Here is a 24660-nt window from a genome sequence, read left to right on the forward strand (position 1 = left end):
AAACAAGCGGATGCCCACACGTGGGTTGCTGCTTGTCAGTGGTCTCCAGCCGGATAGGAAAATCATCCCATCCACGTTCTCCCTTCTCTGTGTACTTCTTACTTTTTCTGTGCCGTACAACTCCAGGTTATGAGATAGAGGGAAACATCTCATGGACATTATAAAAATGTATGTTAAAATAGTTCAACCTCACTGGATGGTACGGAGGCACGCTGCTTGAGACTGGGAGCCGTGATACTTATTTTTATAAGCTCCGCGGTGTTTTACAGAGGTATGCCCTGAGCAAAAGAGGAATTGATTTAAATGGCCTTGCCGTTTGGACAGTGTCACATTCCTATAAACAAGAATGATTTTGTGCCTTTAGAGAAAACAGGAGGATATTGCAATTTATCTGAGACATATGTGAAACAAAGATAGAGGACTAAAGATGACTTAGTCGATTTCGGTTTAGAAAATAAATGGTCGTATTAATAATGATGATGACTTATTTTCCCAAAATGGTATAATCATAATTTTGCATCAACAATTTTCTATTTAAAACAGAAACAAAACAGTGACTATAAAAAATAATAATAAATATTTAAGTATAAACCAATTAAATGGCATATTTATTTTTTAAAAATTAAGAAACATAAAATATAACATATTAAGCCATTAAATAAAAAAAGTAATAGAATGTAAGAAAGGTAGTGACTCCAAAAAGCATAAATTGGTAGTATTTTCATTGCCCAATAAAGTCAAGTAGATTATGAATTATGGATTATAGCCCTGGCTGGTATGGCTCAGTGGGTTGAGTGCTGGGCCTGCGAACCAAAGGGCCACCGGTTCGATTCCCAGTCAGCGCACGTGCCTGGGTTGCGGGCCAGGTCCCCAGTTGGGGGCGCACAAGAGGCCACTGCACATGGATGTTTCTCTGTCTCCCTTTCTCCTGTCCTTCCCCTCTTTCTAAATAATAAATAAAAATATATTTTTTAAAAGATTATAGATTAAATAAAGCAGCGTTCTTCACCCAAACAAAGAGCTAAAATTCTGAAATTGTATTTAAGTTTTGCATATCTCAGAATCAGGATTTTTCGTAGACTGAGCTTCATGGTTTTCTTCAGATGATCAATACAGACTGTCGTCAAAATTACCTTCCTGTATAACTAACCTACTCAAGGACTGTAGAGTCTCACCCTGCATTTCCCACCCACCAGCCTCCTCGCCCCTCCCCGGTTACCACTACCTCCATCTTCCCAAGGCTGAGGTCCACTTCCTTGCTATCCCAGCAGCACTTCAAAGACTCAGCTCGTCCCTCCTTCCTGTTGTTATTCCCCGCTAGCTCACTGGTGGTTCTTTCTCGGGCTTCATTCCTGGACCTGCGTCCTCTCGGCAGCTTCTTCAGCGCAGAGCACCCCGCCTGTCCTCTCTGTCTTCGCACTCTCTCGGTTCCCGCTCTAGCCCTGTGATTTATGCTCATGCCACCAGATTTCTGTGTCTAGACCTGACTTCTTCCTTGACCGCCCCACACAAGTATACAACAGGCAGCCTACGTAGATGTCTCGTGGACGCACCCAGCACAGACTCCCCGCCCCGTCTCCCATTAGTTAAACAGCGTTGATTTCCACTTCATTGCGAGTCTCACATCTTTCCCCTTCTCAAATTTTTGATAGCCAGTGAATGAGTAAGAGCTGCCAGTGGTAACTACGACATATATGATCAATCTGACTGCTTTTCTCCAGTGCTAACCTTGGTCCAACCCTCGGTCTTTTCTTGTCCTGTGTACGGTAAGAGTTGCCTAAGAGGTCTCCCTGCTTTGACTCTTGTCCCCCTAAATCCATTCAGTGTACGGCAGTTGTGTTCTGCATCGTCAGTGCACACACTGAGTCAGTGAGTACTGAACCATTGCTCCTGTAGGAAATACAGGGTTAGGTTCCTGCCATCCTCTGGTCACCACATCAGCATCAACCACTCAACACATACCCTTGTTCTATGTGTGTTCCTGTTTAAAGTTAGCCTGTTTAATATATAATTGACTCATTAATAGAGAACTAACCGCTAACAGCGTTATAACTTATACCTGAAAGAAGAGCACCTCACATAGTTTCTCTTTGTAAGGCACATCACAGCCTTCTTGCCCTCGGGAACACAGCTCCACTTTAAATGACAAAGTCAACAAAAAATGCAAACATGCAAACAAACAAGGCAGGAAATGTAAGGTGAAATGTGTGCAGGGAGAAGAACGAGAAGGCAGAGCGTTTTTGCCTTTTCCCGCTGCAGCGGGAACTTGTGCATCGGACAACTCACCACGGTCACCAGCCTGTGCATGCAGCGTCCCTGAGTGGCCACCGAGGCACCCCAAGTATTCACTTCGGGTTACAAATACATTTGGGCAGGGAGGTGAATTCACAGCTAGTGAATTAACCAACGAGGATCACCTGTACGTGAAATGCACAGTTCTTAAAAGTGCCATCCATGGACTTTGATAAAGACGTACTCTGATGCATCTAGTCTCCCGTCAGGTTAGAGTATATTTTCATTACATCAAAGAGTTTCCTTGTGCCAAGTCACAGTCCATCCTGACCTGCTCCCTTCTCCCCTGGGCAACCACCATCCCGATTTCTGTCACAATAGGTTAGTTTCGCCTGTTCGAGAATTTCGTGGAAAAGGATTCATTCAGGATGTTGTATTCTGGGTCTCCATTCTTTTGTGCAAAACAATGTTATCTGCACACTAGTTCATATTTTTATTACTTAACGACATTCCCCTGTTTGAATACACCCTGTATGGATATATAGTTATTTATACATGTACTTTGATTTTGAAAACTCTGATTCCAAAAAACCTCCGCTGCCTTGCGGCATACCTCTTCAGGGGAAAGGCTAAGGGAGTAAACCCCGACAGAAAATCCGGAGCCGGAGTCCCTAAGGCGGTTTGACGTTGCAGTCAACACCGGCAACTCCTGCGGTGCACCTGAAACCAAGCTGTGTTGACTCCGTCTTTCCCTTGGGCCCTTCAGCTGCGAAGAGAGGGGGGGTCTGCTGCATGGGCAACAGCAGACCCTCCATATCACCCTGCCCAGGCTCTGTAGCTTCAGCTCCACTGGAGAGGACACTCCAGCGTCATCGCAAGATGTCGATTCAACACGGGAGGAGACAGATACCGTGTCACTCCCGAGTCGGACTGCACAACCATTCTCGGCGGTGCAGATAGACTCTTAAGAAGCTACACCATCATCTCTCGAGACGGACGGCTGCCGACGACTTTGATTTTGCAACATGTATTTGGATTTTGGTGGGTCAATATTTAGGAGGGGAACTGTTGGGTTATAGAAGTAACATATGTTTAATTGTATTTTTTTTGAGAACTGCCAGTTTTCCAAAGTAGTTGCACAGAATTATATCCCACCAACAATGTATGAGAGTTCAGAGTGACTCAGATCCAAGTTAGCTCTTTTAATTTTTAGCCACTGAAGAGGGTGCCAAATTGTATGTCATTGTGGTTTTAGTTTCCCTGATGACTAACAAGGTCAAGCAGTTTTTCATGTGATTATGGGTAATTAATATATCATTATTTGTGATGGGACTTTTGCCAAGTTTTGTCTTTCAATTACTGGTTTTAAGAGCTTTTAGTATGTGTTAATATGTTCTATTATCCAATATATATCTTTATTTTTCTCTCTCTCTTGCCTTGAACTTTTTTAACCATGTTCACTGATAAGCAAGAATACTTAATATTGGTGAAGCCATATTTATCGGGTCATTTTGATGACTTAGGAAATCTCTGATAACCCCAAAGTCCTGAAGATATTCTATCTTTTAGAAGCTTTATAGTAGGGCTTTTATCTTTGGGTGAAAAATCTACCTAGCTCAGGTCAGGTGGCTCAGTTGGTTAGAGCGTCACTCCTGTACACCAGAAAGGTTGCAGGTTCAATTCCCAGTCAGGGCACATGCCTAGGTTGTGGGTTTGATCCTTGGTCAGGGCATGTGCAGGAGGCAACTGAATGATGTTTCTCTATCATCTCCCCGCCCCCCCACCTTGCACCCATCCCTGCCCCTTCCTCTGTCTCTAAAATCAATAAACATATTTTCAGGTGGAGCTTAAAAAAATTGAAATCCATCTTGAATTACTTTTCATGTAATGTACAAGGTTTTACCCTGGCTGGTTTGGCTCAGTGGATTGAGCGTCGGCCTGCGAGCTAAGTGTCACTGGTTCGATCTTCCAGTCAGGGCACATCAGAGAAGGAAAACTCTGACTCCAAAAAACCTCCGCTGCCTTGCGGCATACCTCTTCAGGGGAAAGGCTAAGGGAGTAAACCCCGACAGAAAATCCGGAGCCGGAGTCCCTAAGGCGGTTTGACATTGTAGTCAACACCGGCAACTCCTGCGGCGTACCTGAACCCAAGCTGTATTGACTCCGTCTTTCCCTTGGGCCCTTCAGCTGCGAAGAGAGGGGGGGTCTGCTGCATGGGCAACAGCAGACCCTCCATATCACTCTGCCCAGGCTCTGTAGCTTCAGCTTCACTGGAGAGGACACTCCAGCGTCATCGCAAGATGTCGATTCAACACGGGAGGAGACAGATACCGTGTCACTCCCGAGTCGGACTGCACAGCCATTCTCGGCGGTGCAGATAGACTCTTAAGAAGATACACCATCGTCTCTCGAGACGGACGGCTGCCGCCGCCGATGACGATGAATGTACAAGGTAGAAATTGATACAGTATATATTTTCCCCTAAATTTATCCAGTTGTTCCCATGCCATTAAAAAAAGAGACACACACACACAAAACAAACAAACAACAAAACACCTTCTCTTTCTCCATTTAATTGCCTCAGCGAGTGCCTTTGTCACAAAATAATGGACTGTGTACGGATGGGGCTGTTTCTGATCTCTGTGTAGGTTACAGCCGTCCGTCTCTGTATCGCGGTTCACTTATTGCAGCCTCACTGTATCGTGGGGTTTTTAAAAATATTTAATTATTTATCGCAGAATAGCTTTAGAGCAAGTCTTTAAATCATGCGGTATGTATACTGACATTTTTTTTGAATATTTAAAGTTTTTTAAAAATACATTTCCTTGTACATTGTAAAATCTTGTATTTCTTTTCCTATGAAGACCTGTATCGGGGTTTGGACTAGGGCTGCGTGGTACATATCTGGCTCTTCATCTCCTCGGCAATGATTTGGAGGCTTCGGTGTGGAACTTTAAAAGGTCCCCCAGTGACTCTGAGGTGCAGACGAGGTAATAAAATCATTAACCCCTTTCCTTCCTGGACTCTGGGTGCCTGACCGGAAAGAATGCGTCCCACCCCTTAGGCCCTGCACACTCAGTAAGGCTCGCTCCTAGCAGCTCCCGAGAAAAGCCGAGCATGGTGTCCCGTCCCCTGTATTGGCCTCCGGAGAGGCCCCATCTGAGTGGCTCTTTCAGGCCAGCACATCCCAAGGTGACATCTGTCTGTGCCTCTTCAGAAAAACATTTGGCAGATTTTCCATTTTAAAAATAATAATAATAAGTATTTCGTACCTGCCCAGACACCTTCTCCCCTGTTCTGTCAGACTGTGATGGGTCGTATCCAGAAGGGGGTTTGGATGGGCATGGAGAAGGGAGCGAGATTAAAGTGGACCAGTCTCCTAACAAGAGGGAATGGTATAAACAGAAGACATAGGACGCGGCGTATTTATGTAGAGACGCATACTTCTGTTTCCTTTTTATGGCATAAATAGATAACTGATACCATAGGAGTCTATTCTTACCATATCAGAAAACAGCATCCCGGCCTAAAGACGGGTTCATAGTCTAGAAAACTTTTCTCTCGGGATTGAATATTGAGCAAAAGATTGAAAACTCGCGTTGCTGTAATTTTACTTGAAGCGTACTCAGACAGATGTTACATCTTCATGTGCTCCTATATTTTAAATCCTCTCTTTTTTCAATATTCATTACAACAGTCTTTTCTTCTTCTCTCTAATAAGAGTAACATCTGTTTCTTCTAGTTCAGTCGCAGCCGCCACCTCAGGAGCGTCCCTTAAAAAACTCTGCCGTTGAGAAGACAGCGTGGATAGAATTCGCGTCATGAGCATTTTACATTTGGATACAAAACAAGCTTTCCTAACGATTACAAGTTAGGGAGCTGTTAGAGAAAATATTGTAAAACAACTGAGTTATCTTGTGCAAAAATTAAAACCAGAAGCTGAAATATGGTCTCAAAGATACTGATTTTAGGTGAAACACTGTCTTTGTAAGAAGACTGGTTTCCTTTTGCCACGTGTAGCTCAAAAGTTTTCCTCATTAGGATCCAGTGAAGAATCGTAGGTGTCTAGTATCAAGTCGCATCAAATGATCTTTCAGGTTAAATCAGAACTCTTGCAATAGTATGTGTTTTTTAAAAGAAAAGCGTTTTGGAAAATACATGCGCTGGTTTATGTCAACCCCCTCCAAGTCGCCACGAGAAGGCAGTGCTTGAGACGGGGTTTAATTTTTGAAACTATTACACAGACATGCAAACTCACATCTACTAAATAACCTAGTTTTAAACAACACATTTCGCTCAAACTTTGCTTTAAAGGTTATTCACCCTCATGTTTTTGACAGTTTACAGTTAATTTAGGTTTAATTTTTTTTCCATGGTTTCTTTTTTACTGAGTTTATTGGGTGACATTCGTTAATAAAATTATGTAGGTTTCAGGGGTACAGTCCTATAGTACGTCACCTGTATGTTGTACTGTGTGTTCGCCACCCCAAGTCAGGTCTCCTTCCATCACCATTTGTCCCCCTTTCCCTCTGGTCATCACCATGCTGTGTTTCATGTCTATGGGTTTTCTTGTTTTATTTGGTTTTGGTTTTATTTTTCTTAATCCCTTCACCCAGCCCCTCAACCCACTCCCAAAAACTATCAGTCTGTTCTCTATGAGCTCGTCTCTATTTTGCTTGTTATTTTATTTTGTTCATTCGATTCCACACATAAGTGAAACCACATGGTATTTGTATTTTTCTCACTCACTTAGTTCACTCAGCATAATGTTCTTTAGGCCCTTCCATGCTGTTGCAAAGGATAAGATTGATTAGAGAGATAATATCTGGAGCTACCTCCCCCAATATTCCAATTCCTCACCACTGACACTACACTGTTGGATTTATATTGGGGAGGAGGGTATTTGTTCACAGAGAAAACCAATTTTAATAATTTCATAACAGCGTATGCTTCAAGAATTAAAGTACAGCAGCTCAAGTTGGTGTGTGGAGAGCTAGGCGCTCTCACAGAATCGGGAGCAACGGCTAATCTTGGCTGAGCACGAATCGTGGGCCACGCACTGTTTACGTGATAATGTGCGTGTGCTGTGAATCCTCACCACAGCCCTGTGGGGCAGATACTTCTGTTCTTCCTCGTGAACCGAGAAGGGAACTGAGGCATAAAGAAGTGAACTTACCGAAGGCCCAGCTGTTAAGGGAGCATGAATGAGACTTGTACCCAGATGTCTGACCTTGAAGTTCATGCTCCTGACCGTCGCTCTGTTCTGTCCTCAGAGGGTGACTCTGTAAGGCAGACGTCCCTGTTCTAGTCTCGCTCGGTCCCTCTAGGAGCACGTGTTACATGTGCCTGAAGAGAGTATGACCCCAAATATAAGGCAGCCCCTCCCGATTTCCCAGCAGGATAATAAAGAGCGCCTGTGACTCCCTTGCATCTATAAACTTTCAGGGCTGTAGGCGAAACTATATTTACTTAACTACTATGTGCTTTTAATCTCGTGCGCAGAGATACTTTAGAAAGGTTCCCTTCCACTCTCACCTTTTGGAAGTGACTTTGTTCCCATTTCTCTCCTCACGGCCTTAACACCAGTGCCCCTGTTGTGACTTTGTGACATTGACCACATCATTCAGGACAAACCAGCCTCACCTCTCGGGTGCTGGAACACGGGGCTCCTTTTCCACCTGCCAGGCTGTCCGTGGGCAGGTTTTTCTAAGCCTCCCGTGCCCGTTAGCTTAACGTTGGGACACACTCGTTTTCAGCTGTTTCAAATGTGGGTCTTCGTCACGTCCCCACTTCCTCCACCGCTGTCTTGTTTAGAAGGCTGTGTAAGACAGATGCTCCAATATCTGTCACGGGGAGGTTAGCAGCCCCCGAAGGGAAAGCACTCACTCAGCTGAGGTCTCAGCTTCCTCTCCTGTAAAACGAGATGAACCAAACCTCTTAATTGTTTGATCTCCTGATACAGATACACCGCTGCCGAATGGCCGGGCTCCGTCCCGCTGCTGCTGTTACGGACACTCATGCATCTCCTCCTCTGAAGGAGCCTGTCGCGTGGATACTGTTACTTGCACTTTAGAGGAGAGAAGCCTGATGCGCAGGGAGGTTAAGGGCAGGAGCAGACCCCGGCCCTGGCTCCTGGGTCAGCCCTCTGCACTGCAGCCTCGCTGCTCGCCATCGGGAAGGGTCACACATGACACGTGCCGCGTGAGGTGCTCAGAAAGTTTGAGGCATGGGGACATGCTTCTCTTTTTAAAGTTCAAGAACCAGCGGACTTTTATTTTCTTATCAGGCTAGTTCTGATCCAGGATCCAGCCATTGGGAATCCCCCGTGTCACAGGCATGGGTCCCTGGTGGGTGTCCCCCTTCCCTGGGACATGCGTTGGCTGTAGAATCGCGAGTAGAGGCATCACACCTCCTTAACAGCAGATGAGAAGCGCCGCTTTAGACCTGCCTCCTGTAGTGCTTGCTTTTTGCGATTTATGTCCTTTGTTATTTCTAATAGGCCTTGGGGTGATAGTACATTTTTTCCTGAATAAATGTATTGGTATTTATTGTAAGTTTATCTCTGATATCATTGATCTGATCGGTGTGGCAATCTGAGGGAATTCCCGGGGGTATTGAGTTCCAGAAGCTCTTAGATGTCATTCATGTGTTGTTTCGTATGAAATAAAAATTATTAAACATTAGTGTTAATTTTAAAAATGCTTCGAAGAGGCAATGCCTTATAGCTTCTCTGAAGCAAAACTAATTCAGTGTCTCCCAAGTGGCAGAGGATGAAGGAAGCGATCAAAGGAAGACGTATCTGGGAGCACACCCGCAGGAGAGGGTGTACATTTTTATCGTGGTCTGTGCGTCATACAGAGTCGCCCTGGTCTCCCTCGCGTGGGAGCGGAGGATGCAGACGTGAAGTCTGCTGGGTGGTTGGCGCCTCTTTTTTCTCACGGGGAAACTTGACAGCTAAGCTCTGAATAGTGGGGAAAACTGCGGTCTGAATGTCCAAAGGTCTAGATTAGGGCCTTAGCTCTACCAACCAATGACAAGCTCGCCTGCTCAGGCGCCCTGATCCGCTCATTATACAGGGAACGGAGTGAACCGCGTCCCCTTGCTCAGAGCAGCACAATACGGAGAGCTGGTTTTAATAAATACTCATGGGCAAGTGCTAACGTGACTTGGGAAGAATGCTAGACTTGGTTTCTCAGGCCTGTCGTGTAAAATCGCCATTGGAATTACAATTTTAAGAAAAAAACATCGCTGTAAGAAAATACTGAAAGACGTGCAGCACATGGGAGGGCATAAATGCTGACACTTGGTGGCATCTGTGTTTACAGCCCTGGTGGCACGTGAGTCAAGGACAGTCAGTCCCCTGAGACTGAGAGACTGAGCTCCTGTCCAAAGGTGGTGGCAAATGGAAATGCGTATGTGTGTGTATGTGTGTGTGTGTGTGTGTGCGTGTGTGTGTGTGTGTGCGCGCGTGTGTGTGTGTGCATGTGTGTGTGTGTGCATAGTATAAGGGAACTCTGATCACGGAAGCACAGAGGTTATATAACATGTTTTCTTATCGTTTGTTTTATTTATGTTTATTTGTTTGTTGTAAGAATTCAGCCTCTGGAAACAGATATATCTGAGTTCCAGTTCTGAGCTCTGCTATTTATTAGGCACAGACGCTCACGTTTTATTCGCTTCAGCTTTCTCACCTTCTTTTTAGGGAAATGTATATTTTTTCCTTTTCTGTGTATTATAAATGAACCAAATGCACGTAAAGTACTCAGTGGAGTGACTACCATAGAGCTTAGAATAGCATCTCTGTAAAGACTCCCCTATACGGGGATCATGAAATTGGATTCTTCTCTAGAGACAGCCTTCAGGCTATTTATATATATATATATACCATACAGATGAAGGAAAATTCAAAGCAGCAGCATATTTTCTTTTGAGCAATTAGATCATTCTTGCTCCACTGACGAATGAACTTCATTATGTATATTTGGGGACCCATTCCTATCCCAGACTGCTAAGGCTTGCCTCTTGGTGATTGATAATGAAAGTTCAATATAACAATTGGAATGAAAGTGAATAGAAATCACATTTCAAGCTCAGACGTAGCAGAGGCTGCTATCAACAAGGCTGCTTATCTGAGGCCCAATGTCTCTAATAATTAAGTTTCTTGAAGAAAATAAAGTAACCTTCTTATTTTAATCTGATTGGGAGACTAGACATTTTGCCATGAACAATTAAACTAATCTTTATTCATAAACTAATTTTGTAAAGAAAAGATTTTCACAGGGAGTTTTAGAAAGGCTTTCTCGTCTGCCATTTAGAACAAGACACTATCAGCTGAAAATAGCTTACAAGTGCCTTGCTCTGGGTGTGTGATTATTAAGAGTAAATTTTGGGAATGAATATCTGTACCATTAGCATCCTTGGGATCCTTGCCCCAAAATGAATTTCAAACCAGAATTCCTCACATTGTGAAGGCAAAAACAAACATCAAAATCAAAATCAGGCACTTTTATGGTTAATTAACACTAAACCTGGTTTAGTTCTTTAAAGAAAAACGTTACGGTAAAGATGCAGCCTTCCGTGCATCAGTTCTGGGGGAGAACCCACAGCTCACCTGTTTGAGAAGGAAGTATTTCAATAAATACAACTCCTTATCAGACAGCAACTGGTCTTAATGACAGAATAAGGTTTACATTTGTGTAGTAATTTCAGTACAAAAACTTATTTCTACCTATGTATTTATATGCATTATAAATTTCATAATTTGGAAATTATTTACTGTTCATTGTTTCAAGGCAGGGATTTTCTGTTCTCTCCACTGAAATAAAAGACGCTCAAGTGCATAATGCTAAGTCAAAATTTGAAAATCCTAAAATGAATACCCGAGAGGTAATTATTTGTATTGACATTTACCTGTATAATATCAGCAAATATGACCTATTTGTAACTATCTTCTAAGCTCCAATAGGCCTTAGCTTTTTCTTTAAACTGGTATTTCTGTATTTCTGTTGAATAGTCAAAACAACAATGAGCTTATGCTCTTTCTATAAAGGACCGCGCAGCAAATACTAATAGTTTCGGGGTTGCCGTTGAAACAGTTTTGAGGTCTCCATTCATTCTACAGATGAGCTGGCTGTATTCCAGTAAAACTTTACGTGACAGTAAATCTGATTTTTATCTACTTTTTGCATGTAACTTCATAGTATTCTTTTTATTTATGTTTAATTGTTTAAAAACGTGAGACCCGTCCTTCGCTCTCAGGCTGTACAGAAGCGGACGCCCCCAGCCACGTTTGGCCTCTGAGCTTTGGTTTGCAGACCCCCTGATCAAGGCTGGACGTCGTCACCAGCATTACCCTGACTCCCTCTCCTTCCGCTTTCTGATACCTTTACTTGCTAGGTTTCTTTCTTTGGTGAAGGTGAAATGTGTCTTCAAGTGACTCCTACCTGTGGATTCTAGATTATTCTATCTGGAGCCAGCTAGAACAAAACCTCTTCCCCTGGCCTAGCACAGACCTTCGGAAGGTCGAAGAAAGCCATTCTGCCCCTCGTAGAATTCTCTGTCTCTTAGTGGTTTTCACACTCTCCCCAGATGTTCTGTTCAGTGGTCATTCTCTATATGCACCTCCGTTTTCTCATTCTTCACAAAATGAACACATATTAAACGGGAACTTTAAATTATTGTCTGCGTAATGGCGAACTTGGTGTGATTTTCATTTCCCAGCATCTTTGTGCTAGGCAAGAGGGAAATGTGATGACTAGGGCTGGGAGCTGTTAATGTATTTTCTTCTATTTTTTAAATCTACTTGATTATAAAGATTCCTTATTGGTAAATGATTGTGTAGTCCTGGTATTGTGTCCCGTACTCCTTAATAGTGGTCATTTAGCACAAATAACTATACATACTGACACATTTATTATTTTAGTACTTAATTTCTATAAACCATACTTTCCAGATGTGTTTATTGAAAAAATTTAACAACACATAAAGCTTATAAAACAGAGACATAAGGCAGAAGTCATCAATCCATTTTCTTAGAGTCCAGTAAAGCTAACCAAAAAATAAGCTATTAAATTAAAACAGTCCATCAGTATCTTCCAGACAAGTTTATTTACTTCACTCATTTTCCCAAGTACCCCCATGGGAACATTAATATCACCCCCTTGGACGGGGCTGTATTATTTCTTACTTGGCTCAATGGGGACTAAAACCACTTATGATGTTCAAGAAACCGGAGAGGCAATAGTCAGTCGCACTGAATTGTCCTAGATGAAAATGTATTAATTGTTACTGATCACGTCCTGACTTTGTTGCTATTAAACGTGGTTCTCCACTGAACCATGTTAAGGAAATAAATGTATTTTGTGCTCCACAGGTTCTGGGCTCAACGACGGGCAGTGGCATGAGGTCCGCTTCCTCGCGAAGGAAAATTTTGCGATTCTCACCATCGACGGAGACGAGGCATCAGCAGTTCGAACCAACAGCCCCCTTCAAGTCAAAACTGGCGAGAAGTACTTCTTCGGAGGTAAGGCTGCCCTCTTTTTACCCGTTCACTGATACGCTGCTGAGAAGAGTTGCATTAAGGTTTGATTATGAAGTATTTGTATTTGATTCGGTGGACGCAGTAGGTCTCAGGGAAAAAGTCATAATCCATTTAGTCGAAACGAGCGACAAATGTGTTTCCTTATGATAAAGGTATTAAAATGGTATTGCTATATTCTTCTAGTGGAGTTTCAGTATTTGAGGTGTAAAGCCTGCGGTTCTGAATCCACCCATTCTCCTAAGAGCCTCTGGACTATATTGGGTTGGCCAGAAAGTTCATTTAGTTTTTTCTGTAAAATAAAAGACATGTTTTTCACTTTCACCAATAACTTTAATGATCTGGATATTCTGAGCATGTCGGCTCTCTCCCGCTATTGGCTTCTCATGGGCAGAGGCCAGGGACCTGCTCAGCACCTTCCAATGCATGAGACAGCCCCACAGCACACAATTATCTGGCCAGAATGTCAATAGTACCAAGAAACTTTGCAAACCACTTCTGACAAGTTTGATCCGTCACAGCACCTTCTCCATACACTGCACAAGTCTTCTGTGTGTGTGTTTCAGTTGTGTTTTTATCTTTCTTGAAATAATAAAGCATAATATAGTGAAAATGTTGCCTATTTCCTTTGATCTTCAATATTAAAATGGCTGCACAAAAATTCACCAGTTTTGATAAGGTTTTCTTTTCAATGCACACTGACAGGACAGCTGTCACAATGCAACCTGACAAAATTGTTCCGCGTGAAATGCCAGACAACTAAGCGCTTTTAGAGCCTTCATAGGGAAAACACTAAATGACCTCCTTGGCCAGCCCAATACATTAGTCACCGGCTGCTGTGTCACTAGTCACCCCAGCGTGTGGTGGCTTCCAACAGCAAGCACAACCTCCCAGTCACTGGAGAGCAGGAACTCAGGAATGGCTGGCCTGGGTCTTCTGACTCAGGAGGGCCTCTCATGAAGTCCTCCCCATGTCACCACGTGAGGCTACATCATACAAAGCCTTGACGGGCTGGAGGGTCAGCTTCCAAGAAGGCACACTCACGGGGTCGACAGTTGCAGCTGGCTGTTGGCCGGGGCGTCTTCGTCCTCCTTCACGCGGCTCTGACCCTTCAGGACGTCTCTCTTCGTCCAGTGGCCTCTCCCGTAGGTGACTGGATGGAGGCGGGGAGGGGTTGGGGAGGGAGGAGAAACGGAGAAGAGGGAAAGGGAGAGGAAAGGCATGAGCAAGAGAGTTTCCAAGGTGCAAACCTGATTTTCTTATAATTCAGTCTTGTAAATGCTATCACAGTGTGGTTATATACGGCTTGTTGGAAGGGAGTCACTAAGTGCAGCCCGCACCCACGGTGGGGGGGCGTGGCACAAGGGGACAGGGACTGCCTACACATGTCTTGGTTCTTAAATAATGAAAAGATGAATAAAAAGGAAGATTCTCTTAATGATAAATTTTACTAAATGTAAAAGAGTATTGTAGCATAAACCTAGATATTTTCTATATTAAGGAATGCATCCTGGCAGAAAATGATTTTTTTTTTATCATTAATGAAATATGGAGACATCTTTAGTTAAAATGCTAGGTTTGTTGTTTAGATCAATATATCTTTCATTAGGTTATTGCCTGCCTCATTTTAAATCATGCAGTGTGAAATCTAAATAAATCCACTGCATTAGAAAAGGCTTTGGTTCAAACTTTAAAAATACATGTGCACATATGTTTGCCTCTGGAAATATAGCTATTAATATTCACACATATATTTATCTGTTTATATTAAAAAGTTTATATATCACTATATATACATTTTTTCTGATTATTAGAATAAACCTACTTGAGAGCAGTCATCTTGACTGTGCACCTAATTCCCTGCTGTATCCCTCGAGGCCTTGGAAAAATTCCTGGACTATAGTTAGATGATTAATAAATATTTATGAATGAAATAATACATTGTGAAAAAGAAACAAGACAGCGTTTTATTCCCCGTTGTCTAAAAGAAGACACAGGAGCCCTGGGAGCTTTCCTGACTTGCCACTGAGTCTGTCACCAGGACCTGACCTCACGCCCTCTGACCCCTGTCCCAGGGCGTTGCCCCCTCTGAGTCATGATCAGATGTTGTGCGACAGATCAGATACTTACGTTCTGCCCTAGACCTCTGCTTCTGTAAGCGTTGATGCTACTTCTTGGAAGTTAGACCTACCTACATGTAAAAGGCTCTTAATAAATATCAGATGCGTGGATGGAAGTCAGACAAGACGTCTTATTGATGTAGGAAGGAGCACAGCCCCACAGCCCAACCAGCTTTCCTTCAAAGATATATTTAATGTGATGGGCTTTCGGCCAACAGTTTTTATTGTCGTCATAGGCAGTGGGTCACAGTGGTTGGTTAGAAAGCTCTGGATAATTCCTACCCACCCTCATGACAGTGGAATATCTTTGGGCACTGATGAGCTTGCTGAATGTTGAAAGTCTGTTTTGATCTATTTCCAGCTAGATGGGTAAGCTAATAGCTATAACCACAAATTTATGGCACAGGATTTACAGGAGATGCGGGCTTTATAGATTGCTATTTACTTTACGGATTTTGGTTTTCAAACCCAGCAGTCAAGGGCATATTTCCTCCCTCCTGGGCTGCTGATCTGCCATTGAGAAAAGCTGTCAGCAAATGGCGTCCATCCTTCCTTGCTTATATGAGGTCTGTCCAGAAGGTGTCCAGCTATGTGGTATGGAAAACAGACATTGCTTGAAGAAGATACAGGAAACATTGTACATAGGACAGTCACACCTCAGTCCCCTGCAAAGGAGGCACCTTGTGACCTCACACAGTTCTCCCAGTTGCCATCAGCTGCCCCGTCATATTTTTCTGAATCTCATTGAGGGTCTGAAGTATCTTCCCTTTCAAAGGCGATTTTAGTTTGGGAAAAGCCAGAAGTCACAGAGCACCAAGTCTGGGCTACAGGGGGGCTGAGTCACCTGGGTGATTTGATGTTTTGCAAAACACTCTGCAATAGATGTGATGCATGAGTGGGCACATTGTCATGATGAAGCTGCCAGTCACCAGGTGCCCACAGCTGTGGCCTCTGAATCATCTGAATAGTTCCCGTGCAGGAATGTTCAAGCTTAACGCAAATTTTGTTGCAGATTTGTTGCTCTACTTGCTCAGTCATTTTGAACATGATGGCCACACAGTACACATGCTCACTCAATGGCATCTACCACCCCCACTGACTAGTACAGTGAAGTCGTCATTGTTCACGCATGTGCATTCCAGTCCACTCTCCTTGGCTGCCAGGTTACAGCGATGTCATGCCAACCACTCTTATTATATTAACAGTGGCTGGATTTTTTCCAAACGGACCTCATTTGTAGTCAATGCTATATGTGGAAATTTTGTTTAAGAAAGATCAAAAAGAAATGTTAGTTGGTCTTTAGGGTGGAATTCAGAGAGAAACAGGAAGGTGCTGAAACTTAGGTACCTCTTTCCAGGTTAGTGCCAAAGTTAACTATTGATTCAAACCGAAGGGTAGAATTTTGTGTGTTTGCTAAGATAATACATGTTTTAGAAGAAGCTCTTGCACCTAACCAATGAGAAGCCTGTCTCTAGCAACTCTCTTCCCTCCCTGAACTCTTTTCCTCTTCACTCTTACCTGAAGCTAATAAAAGACATCTTGGACCTCAGCTTTTCTTCCTTCTCAGGCCATCTCTTGACAGCTATGGCTTAGAATTACTGTACTTTAATTTAGGATACTTTTTTTTTTTACCTTTTAAAGCTCATAAATTGGGGATTTTCCATCAATTAAGATTGCCAAAATAAGCAGAGAACGCCTTCCATTTTACGCTGATTTTACTTTTATCTCAGCCTGCAGGCTGGCTAGTTCTGGGCTGAGTGCATTACTCTCCTGAATACTTAGCTGAACCCAGCAAGAAGGAGCCAATGTACATCAGCATTTGAGCATTTCCTAATATCAGAAGTCTCAGTTGGCACCTGGTTTGCCTTCCAAGGAACAGCAGGAGACAGGATGACCACAAATTCTTGCCACATATAACAAAGGCCCCAGCTTTCTGAGCCTGTAATATCCCAGCCTTCAGGGCTTGGGACCCAGCGCAGGCAATTCCAGGAACTCCGTCACGCAGAGCATCCTATTTTTAAATGCAGTACCGAAATGGTATTAGTGTGAACTCGATTCAGCTCTGAGTGGCAGAGACAGTGATTGAGAAGGTGGGTGTCAGCCTCTACAGGCTGTTCCAGGGCTCCGTGGAGCGGGAGAGGCAGGCTTCTTCCATCATCCGCTTTACCATCCTCAGGGTTTAGTCTTCATTCGCCTGCGATCCCAAGTGGCAGTTTAAGCTCTGGATATTGTATCAAAATTCCAGGCAGAAGTGAGGACACAAGAAGGAAGGGCAGTGTTCCACTTCTTTTAAGGCCCCTCAACGGAGTCTCATATTGTGTGTGAAGCTCATCATTGGCTCCAACTCACATGGTCTCGAGGGAGATTGGGTGCCCGGGTGCCCAGCTCAGGGTCTAGATCATTGCCAGAAGGGGAGAACAGATATTGGGGGTCAATTCGAAGTCTGTGTAACAACTCCTCTCTTTAATAGTAAACGGTTGACTTTGACTATAGTCTGTGCACCCCATTTTACTTAATAAAGCGGCATCCAATATTATTATTTGCTCCTTGGGCAACTTTTGAAAATCTGTATATGATCGCTTAATCTAAGGATATTGAATTTGGGAAGTACATTTAAGTGGATTTATTTCCTTTTCAAGTTTTCAATTATCCCTCATCCTAGCCTGAAGCTTTTTATAACAAATAATTCAGAGTAGCAAAATTAAATAGTTTTTTAAAAGCACTAGGATATTCTCTAATCATGTACTTATATCTCTCTGCCATTCTCAATCTTATTTCTATTCCCCACAAAAAGCCTAATTCAACATATTTCTTGGTCTTAAGAGAGAATTATTATTTAGCCATTCCTCAAAATACTAAAAGTTACTGGAATTAATGCTGGTTGTTACTCAAAAGCTTTTCTCTTTAGCTCCAAAGGTAAATGATCGTACCTTTCACAGTTGGTATACGCTGGAGCTACAAGGCAAGGGGGAAACGTGATCATGATTGTTTAATCTGGAGAAATGGACATCAGGCGGCCAGAATAAGCACCTTTGCATGTAGGAAACTGTCTTTAATTTAAAGAGGGGCGAGCTGTCTGAAATGTGCAACAGGACTGTAAGCTCCAGGCCAACGGGAAATACCCGGGGACTGGGTGTTAGCACAGTGCCTGGCCATGGGGGGAGCTCATTAAACACGTGTTTCATGAATTGATAAGTATCCTATTAGAACACTGCATATTATTTCATGCTAGGACACAGTAGTGTGACTGTTTTGAACACCTTTTTGCACTCTTACTATTTAAGAAGTATAAGCCACACCGTGCCATCGTCAGATATGTGATCCATTCAGCCTTTTACGTCCGTCCCTTACTGTGGCACTAAACGCGATCTGTGGAGGCATGACCTTTCCCTACACGTTACCTTTAGAAGGTACAGACGTGCTCTAGAACCGATGCTGGTGGTGGGGGTGAGGCCCTAGCGGGGACCCAAGCCCACAGGTCCTTGGCTTCATGCAGGAAAGGATTTAAGACAGGAGGCAATCAAAAGGTTGCCGTGGAAAAGCGGGTTTTATTGAGCAGAGGACAAGCAAGGAAAGCCACACAGAGAAGCAGGCTCCCGCCATCTCCAGAGGTTGAGCTTACGTCTGTCTGTGGTAACTGCTGGTGTGGGAAACGCGATGGGATTAACTTGAACCTGTGGTCGGTTTAGGCCTTGTGGTACAGGTGTGGGTGGGGGTCATCGGCCCATCTTTGCAGGAATTTTCTTCCTTCCAGAACCTCCTCGTGGTCTGCTTACGTCTCTGGTCGGTGGCCAGCTGGCCCCTGACTGAACTTCACGTGGCTTTGGTTAATTTATATAGTTCTCATGTCCCTCTGCTATATTAAAACACCTTAGTTTTTCCTTAAAAACTAGCTCTATTTTCTTTCCTTATGAGAAATTTGCTAAATATTTCTGAAATGTTTTTGTATTTTAATATTAGTGTTCCTTGGACAGGTCCATTTCTAATCTATCATTTGTTTCACAAAAAAAAAAAAAGAAAGAAATGCTTTGATAGCAGGGAGAATGGCTTCCTTGTTTTTATCTGTTTTTTATTTTTTTAATGCATTTAAAAATTTTTCCATCACCATTTATTTCTCCGTACCCTCTTCCACCTGCCCCCGCCCCTCCCCCACCAATCACCACACTTGGCCTTGTTCCTAAGTTCCCTCTCTTTTCTTCCCATTTTGCTCAATCCCTCCACCCCAACACCCCTCCCCCCGAGCTCTCAGCCTGCCCTCTATCTATGGGTCCGCCTCTCTTCTGCTCGTTAGTTCAGTTTGTTCATTTGATTCCACGTATAATGGAAATATCGCTGTTTCTGCTTCTAATATAACAGGTGCTTAATACATGCTCCATGAACAAAAGAAAGTAAGAAAAATTAATAAGTGAACGAACAGACTGATGCATCTTAGGACCTCAGTAGAAATTATTGCTAATTGTCCTTCCGTTGCTCAGACAAGCGATGGGTACCTGCAGGAACCCCAACTCCCCAAAGCCGACTTGAAGAATGTGGCCATGATTTCTACTTAAAAGCTACGCGCTCTAACGATAATATTCACGAGCTTTTCACTGTGTTCTCGTCACTACTCCGAACATTCTACTTAACTTTTCAGTCCTCAAGATAGCCCTATCAGGTGACTATTATTATTAACCCAGGTAGAAATTAAGCCGGAAGTTATGTGACTTGCCTGTGAACCCTCCGCTCTTAAGAGTCAGCAGGGATTTGAAACTCGGTTTGTCTGCTTCTAGACACTTACCACCTAACGGACATAAATACGTCGTTCCCTAGAATGTCTGCATTTAGTTGGCATTTTCTTAATTACTTTCCAGGTAAAATTCTAATTACTGCTTTAAATGCTCCACATAATGCTCTTACATTAAAACTGACATCGGTCAGATCAGAATAAACGGGCCGAGAAGTCAGAAGAGCTCTATCTTAGAAACCTCTGAAGAAAAGCTGCGCCGTCCTTCAGTGCACAGCGGACTGACGTCCGCAATGAAGAATGTGCGTGACATGGTCTCTTACTGACTTCTCTCGCATTATTTACAGGGATGAGACTTACGTACGGATAAGCACTTAAAACTCTGTTCTGTGATTAGTGGGAGTTTAGGAAGAAATCTCTTCCCTCCAGAGTCCTTCCCGCGCGCGCTCTGCGAGAACACTTGAAATGCGCCCATCATGCGCTCTTTGGGGGGAAGGAATTAAAAGCTGTTGTGCAGATGCCCGTGCGCCCCTAAAAGGTTGGTACGCTAAGCCATTATCAGCCAGCAACACCTTCGCAGGAATTAGTTGATCAGAAAGAAAAGGATCTTGAGAGAATTAACTGTTAGGAAAACATCAGAGGTCCTGGTAGGCCTCAATAAGCTGGAGCTTATGAAAAATACCTAAAGACAATTTTGGGGAAAACATTTAACGTATGTTGAGACAAAGAGAGGGGATGATAAGCCAGGACGAGCATGCAGGCTCACCGTAGCAAACGGGAAGAGAGAAGCCCGGTGGCGTTGCTTCGTGCGTCGTTTTCCTCTGCGGCCGTCGCAAGGGAACGGATTTCAACCCGGCAGAGGAAGGTGAGTATCAGAGAAGCGACGCGAGTCCATTGCAGTAAAACCAGGGAAGAAAAATACAGCTTCTGGTTTCCCATAAGAAAAGCTCTTAGCAAAGGATGTAGATCAGGGATATAAATTTTTACTGTCCGCTAAAAACAAAATTCTGCAGCTTGTGAATTCTGCAACGTATGTCGTGGGGAGTCGTGATGAGCATAGATTTTTTATTTTATTTTATTTTTTTTTTGGTCTCCAACCACCAGAGTCAATGAAAGCACCCAGCTTCTCCACGTCTGCAGCTGTGAGGGACGGTCTCTCAGACACGGATGGGGAATGGCAGGGCCTGCGGTCACTGGTCATTTGCGAAGTGGGGCAGGGCAGACGCCTCTGCCAAAAAATATATATAAATTGATTATTAAACGGGCGATTTATCAACACTTAGTAATTACTGGAGCAGGCGGGAGTCTCACTACAGATAAATCGCTTCAGGACCTCTTTGTTGATGTTTGTTTTTGATAGAAGGGATAGGTGAAGAGATCAAGGTGCTGTCACTGATAGGCGATCCTCAGTGGAGGAGACGCTCCCGCCCTCAGGAGTCCACACAGCACGTGAGAAGTTCTAAGATTTAGCCAGACTGCAGGAGCGCACTGTCCGGAGGCAAAGCTGGCTGAGAAGTAGACAGATACCATAACTTTTAACTTGCTCTAAGCAAAATCTAGAGTGGAACGTAAAAGCCATAATTAAGTGCACTAACTTTTCCTTTATTATGTAATTTTGGCCCCAAACTCAATAGACGCAGACCAAGGGACAGGGAATGTGCTGTCTTTACGAAGTTTTATGATTGTGAGCTCTTCACTCCTTCCCTGGAAGCTGAGGCAAAATATAACAGAGTCAGGGACGGGCTGACAATAAGCCCCCGGATGACCGGTGTCTGGTGGGCGACTGCCAAGGCATTGTGCCCCCCTCCCCGTCCCTCCCACGGAAGCCCACACACCCTGCCTTCTCCCACTCCGCGGGGAGCAGCGGGAGTCTGAGATGAAGACAAACGCACTGTAAGAATCACGGAAGGCTTGCCCTTTATGAAGTAACGCTAGAAGTTGTCTTTGAAGCTTCTCGGCCTTAGGGAGCAGGCCTCTCACACTCTGTAAGCAGCTGGTTGGTGTGTCTGTAACTCGGCTGTGATTGCCTGCACCCTGGCCCCCAGCCACGGGTGTGAGATGCAGCCCTCGGGGCCCAGAGGGGTTAGGGTTGGAGGGCAGAGGGCAGGCCTCGCCTATCCGCCGTGGACCCTCGTCTGGACACGTGGTTCTGAGTCTCACAGGTCACTTTTCTTTAGACACTCAGATCAGTTATAGCCTTCCACGGATACCTAAGAGTTTTTCTGCCCTTAGGTTCCCTTGTGCTGGAGAAAGAGGGAAGCCTTCAGGACGCCACAGTAAGGCATTACTTACTGTCACCCCTTTCCTGGGAAACATTTTGATCAAAGAATCAAAGCAAGTTGATCAGATTTGTAGATGGCCACACCTGGGAGGGAGAGCGCAGAGCACAGCAGGGTTAAGGATTAGAAGGGAGACTTAAGGAGTGGCACCTGTACACAACGGAACACTCCTCAGCAACGAGAAAAGACGGAACACTGACAGTGGCGGCGACACGGATGGCCCTCGAGAATATCAGGCCAAGTGAGACACGTCCGTCAGGAAGAGCTTAGGACCATATGATTTCACTCACACGTGGGATATAGAACTGAAACGCATGGACACAGACAGCGATGGGGTGGGTGCCAGAGGGAAGGGGGTGGGGGCACAAGGGGACCTAATACATGGTGACAAGAGATGGTTTGACTTTAGGGGGCGGGCACACCATGCAATGTACAGACCCAGTATCATAGAGAGGCACAGCTGGGAAACCTGCATAATCCTGTTGACCAATATCACCCCAATAAAGTCAATAAAAACAAAGAACAATTTTAAAAAATAAATAAACATAATAGCAAAAAAGAAAAAAGAATCAGTATTCAGGCTTCCATTCTGCCACTAACTAGTGGGCCTCAGTCTTCCTGTAACCAAGCAAAGGAAGGATCTGTGAGTGACGCTCACGGCTCATACCCCTGGGGACCGAGGCGCCGTTAGAACCCAGACCTCTGTGCCTAACCTTCCGTTCGGTTTATCAGAGGCGTCCGAGTAGTGAGAAATGGCACCTGAAACAAGACAGTCGCGTTTGAAGACAGAGGAAAGTTTAATTTGGGACGTGAGGATGACACACTACATATACCTAGTAGCAGTTTTCTTTTAGACATCCCTGTAGAAACGTCTCATTTATCACTGACCAAAGGGCTGGAACTTCAGGAGAGAGCACTTGGGAGTCCCCAGCATGGCCCTTGCAGTGGCGGTGATGGTCAGAATGGTGGAAGTGGGGGAGGGTGCACAGAAGGAGGGAATGAGCCCCAAAGTCCCAGGAGGGAGGGACAGCTGCTTGAAGGAGTGGGTCGAAGAGAATCTCGAGTAAAACTTAAAGGAGGCGGGTCAAATCACGGACAGAGAACCATGGCACATGGGGGGTGCTGAAGCCACCAAGCCAGGGGACAGGATCAAGAATGGGGAGGGGGTGGCGGGGGGCCCCTAAAGACCCGTCACGACAAATGCGAATGTTCCCTTTGAGGCCACTGGCCGGCCCAGTCTCACTCCGCCCTCACCTCTGTCCCCGTGAGCCCCGATCACCCTTCAGAGACTTAGAGGTGACCTGCTCTGCTGCCCCAGGTCCCCAGGAAGCTCCCTGGCAGTCGTCCGGCTTTGCTCTTCTCCTCAGAGCGGCGTGTCTTGGGAAAGCTGTTCCCAGATCCGTACCCCTTAGTACGGTTTGCCGCAGTGTGGTTGGGGCACGAGGTGGCGTGGAAACCCACCGAAGAGCAGAGAAGGCTGTTGTCTGCATCGGGCGACCTCCATCTGTGGAGGGAGAAGGCTGTCGAGGGGCCGTGTCCAGGTGACCACAGTTGGCACCGATGGGAGGGTCAAGCCCATGAGGGACAGCAGCCCTATTTTCTTCTACACGGGTCGCACTGTGTCTGCTATGTGTTCTGTTCGGGGTGACATATTTTAAGAAAATTCATTTGAATATAGCATGAAGAGGCCAAAATGGAAAATGTTCTGTAAATTGCTTTTTTTTCTTTTTTCTTTTTTTTTTTTTTTGGTGAGTGAGGAAAATACCCATGATGGGAACCCAGTGAACAGGGTTTCGGAAAGGAGAGCTCCCCCTGCTGCTTCCTCTCCTTCCAGAGCGGGGGCCGTCCCGGGGGCCCCTCGGCCATCGCCCGCCCGCCCGCCCGCCCCCGGGCTCCGCACTGCCCGTCAGCAATCAGACTGTCGGCACTGACAGCCCATGAGCGGTTTTCCTTACTAGTTTTCTGCTGGAACTTTCACAAACACATTTCCATGGGCGTGAAAATGGGGGGAGTGTTGGCCTAAAAGCGTACAGGTGATTCCAAGAGGGAAAGGAGGTGGGGGGGCAGGAGAGGGGAAAGGGGACAGACGGTGATGGAGGGAGACTTGACGTTGGGTGGTGAGCACACAGCGCAAGACAGAGCTGGTGTGTTATAGAACTGTATGCCTGACACCTGTATAATTGTATTAACCCACATCACCCCAGTGAAGTCAACGAAAACATTTTAACAGCACACAGCCTGCTTGTGATGCACAGTTCTTCATTACTTCTAACATGGGACGGCACACGGGGCAAAGTTTCACACACATATTTGACCGGCTAGTTCCCCGTGATCCCCAGTTCTCCGAATCATCTAACCGGCTGAAGGAAGTGCCTGCCCCGGGGCGGGATTTGTGTGGTGGAGGCCAGAGGCTGCTTTGGCGCCAGCTTGCACTCCCTGCAGAGGTGCGCCCCTTCCTCGGCTGCTCCCTGATAAAAGATAAGGTCGCGCCGGTGTGCCATGTCAAACACTCCTTTTATCTCACTTCATGGTCAGTCATCCTATTCAGTACCACATGTCATTGTCCCTGTTCTACAGATGAGCACATTGAACCTCGGAGTATTTCAGAACCGGTGAGTGGTGGGGCAGGAATGCATACTACCTTGCACTTAGTAGGTACTCAGTCTTAGTTGGGTTTAATTAGCTTAAGCGGGAGCATGTATTTTAGTGAGTTGGCTTTTGAAGATGTGCATCAGCTCTTGCTCTGAGGTAGAATAGTTAAGAAAATAC

General features: G+C 44.8%; 1 protein-coding gene across 1 annotated transcript in view; it reads left to right on the plus strand.

Moving 5' to 3' along the window:
• CNTNAP2 (contactin associated protein 2) overlaps positions 1 to 24660 on the plus strand; it is a 1071500-nt gene that overhangs the window by 330058 nt on the left and 716782 nt on the right. The window contains exon 8 of the mRNA XM_090286919.1: positions 12605 to 12754. Coding sequence (XP_090143045.1) covers positions 12605 to 12754 — 150 coding nt within the window. The remainder of the gene's footprint in view (positions 1 to 12604; positions 12755 to 24660) is intronic.

This window comes from Furipterus horrens, unplaced genomic scaffold (assembly GCF_987537825.1).
Source record: "Furipterus horrens unplaced genomic scaffold, mFurHor1.1.pri manual_scaffold_9, whole genome shotgun sequence".
Taxonomy (NCBI): domain Eukaryota; kingdom Metazoa; phylum Chordata; class Mammalia; order Chiroptera; family Furipteridae; genus Furipterus; species Furipterus horrens.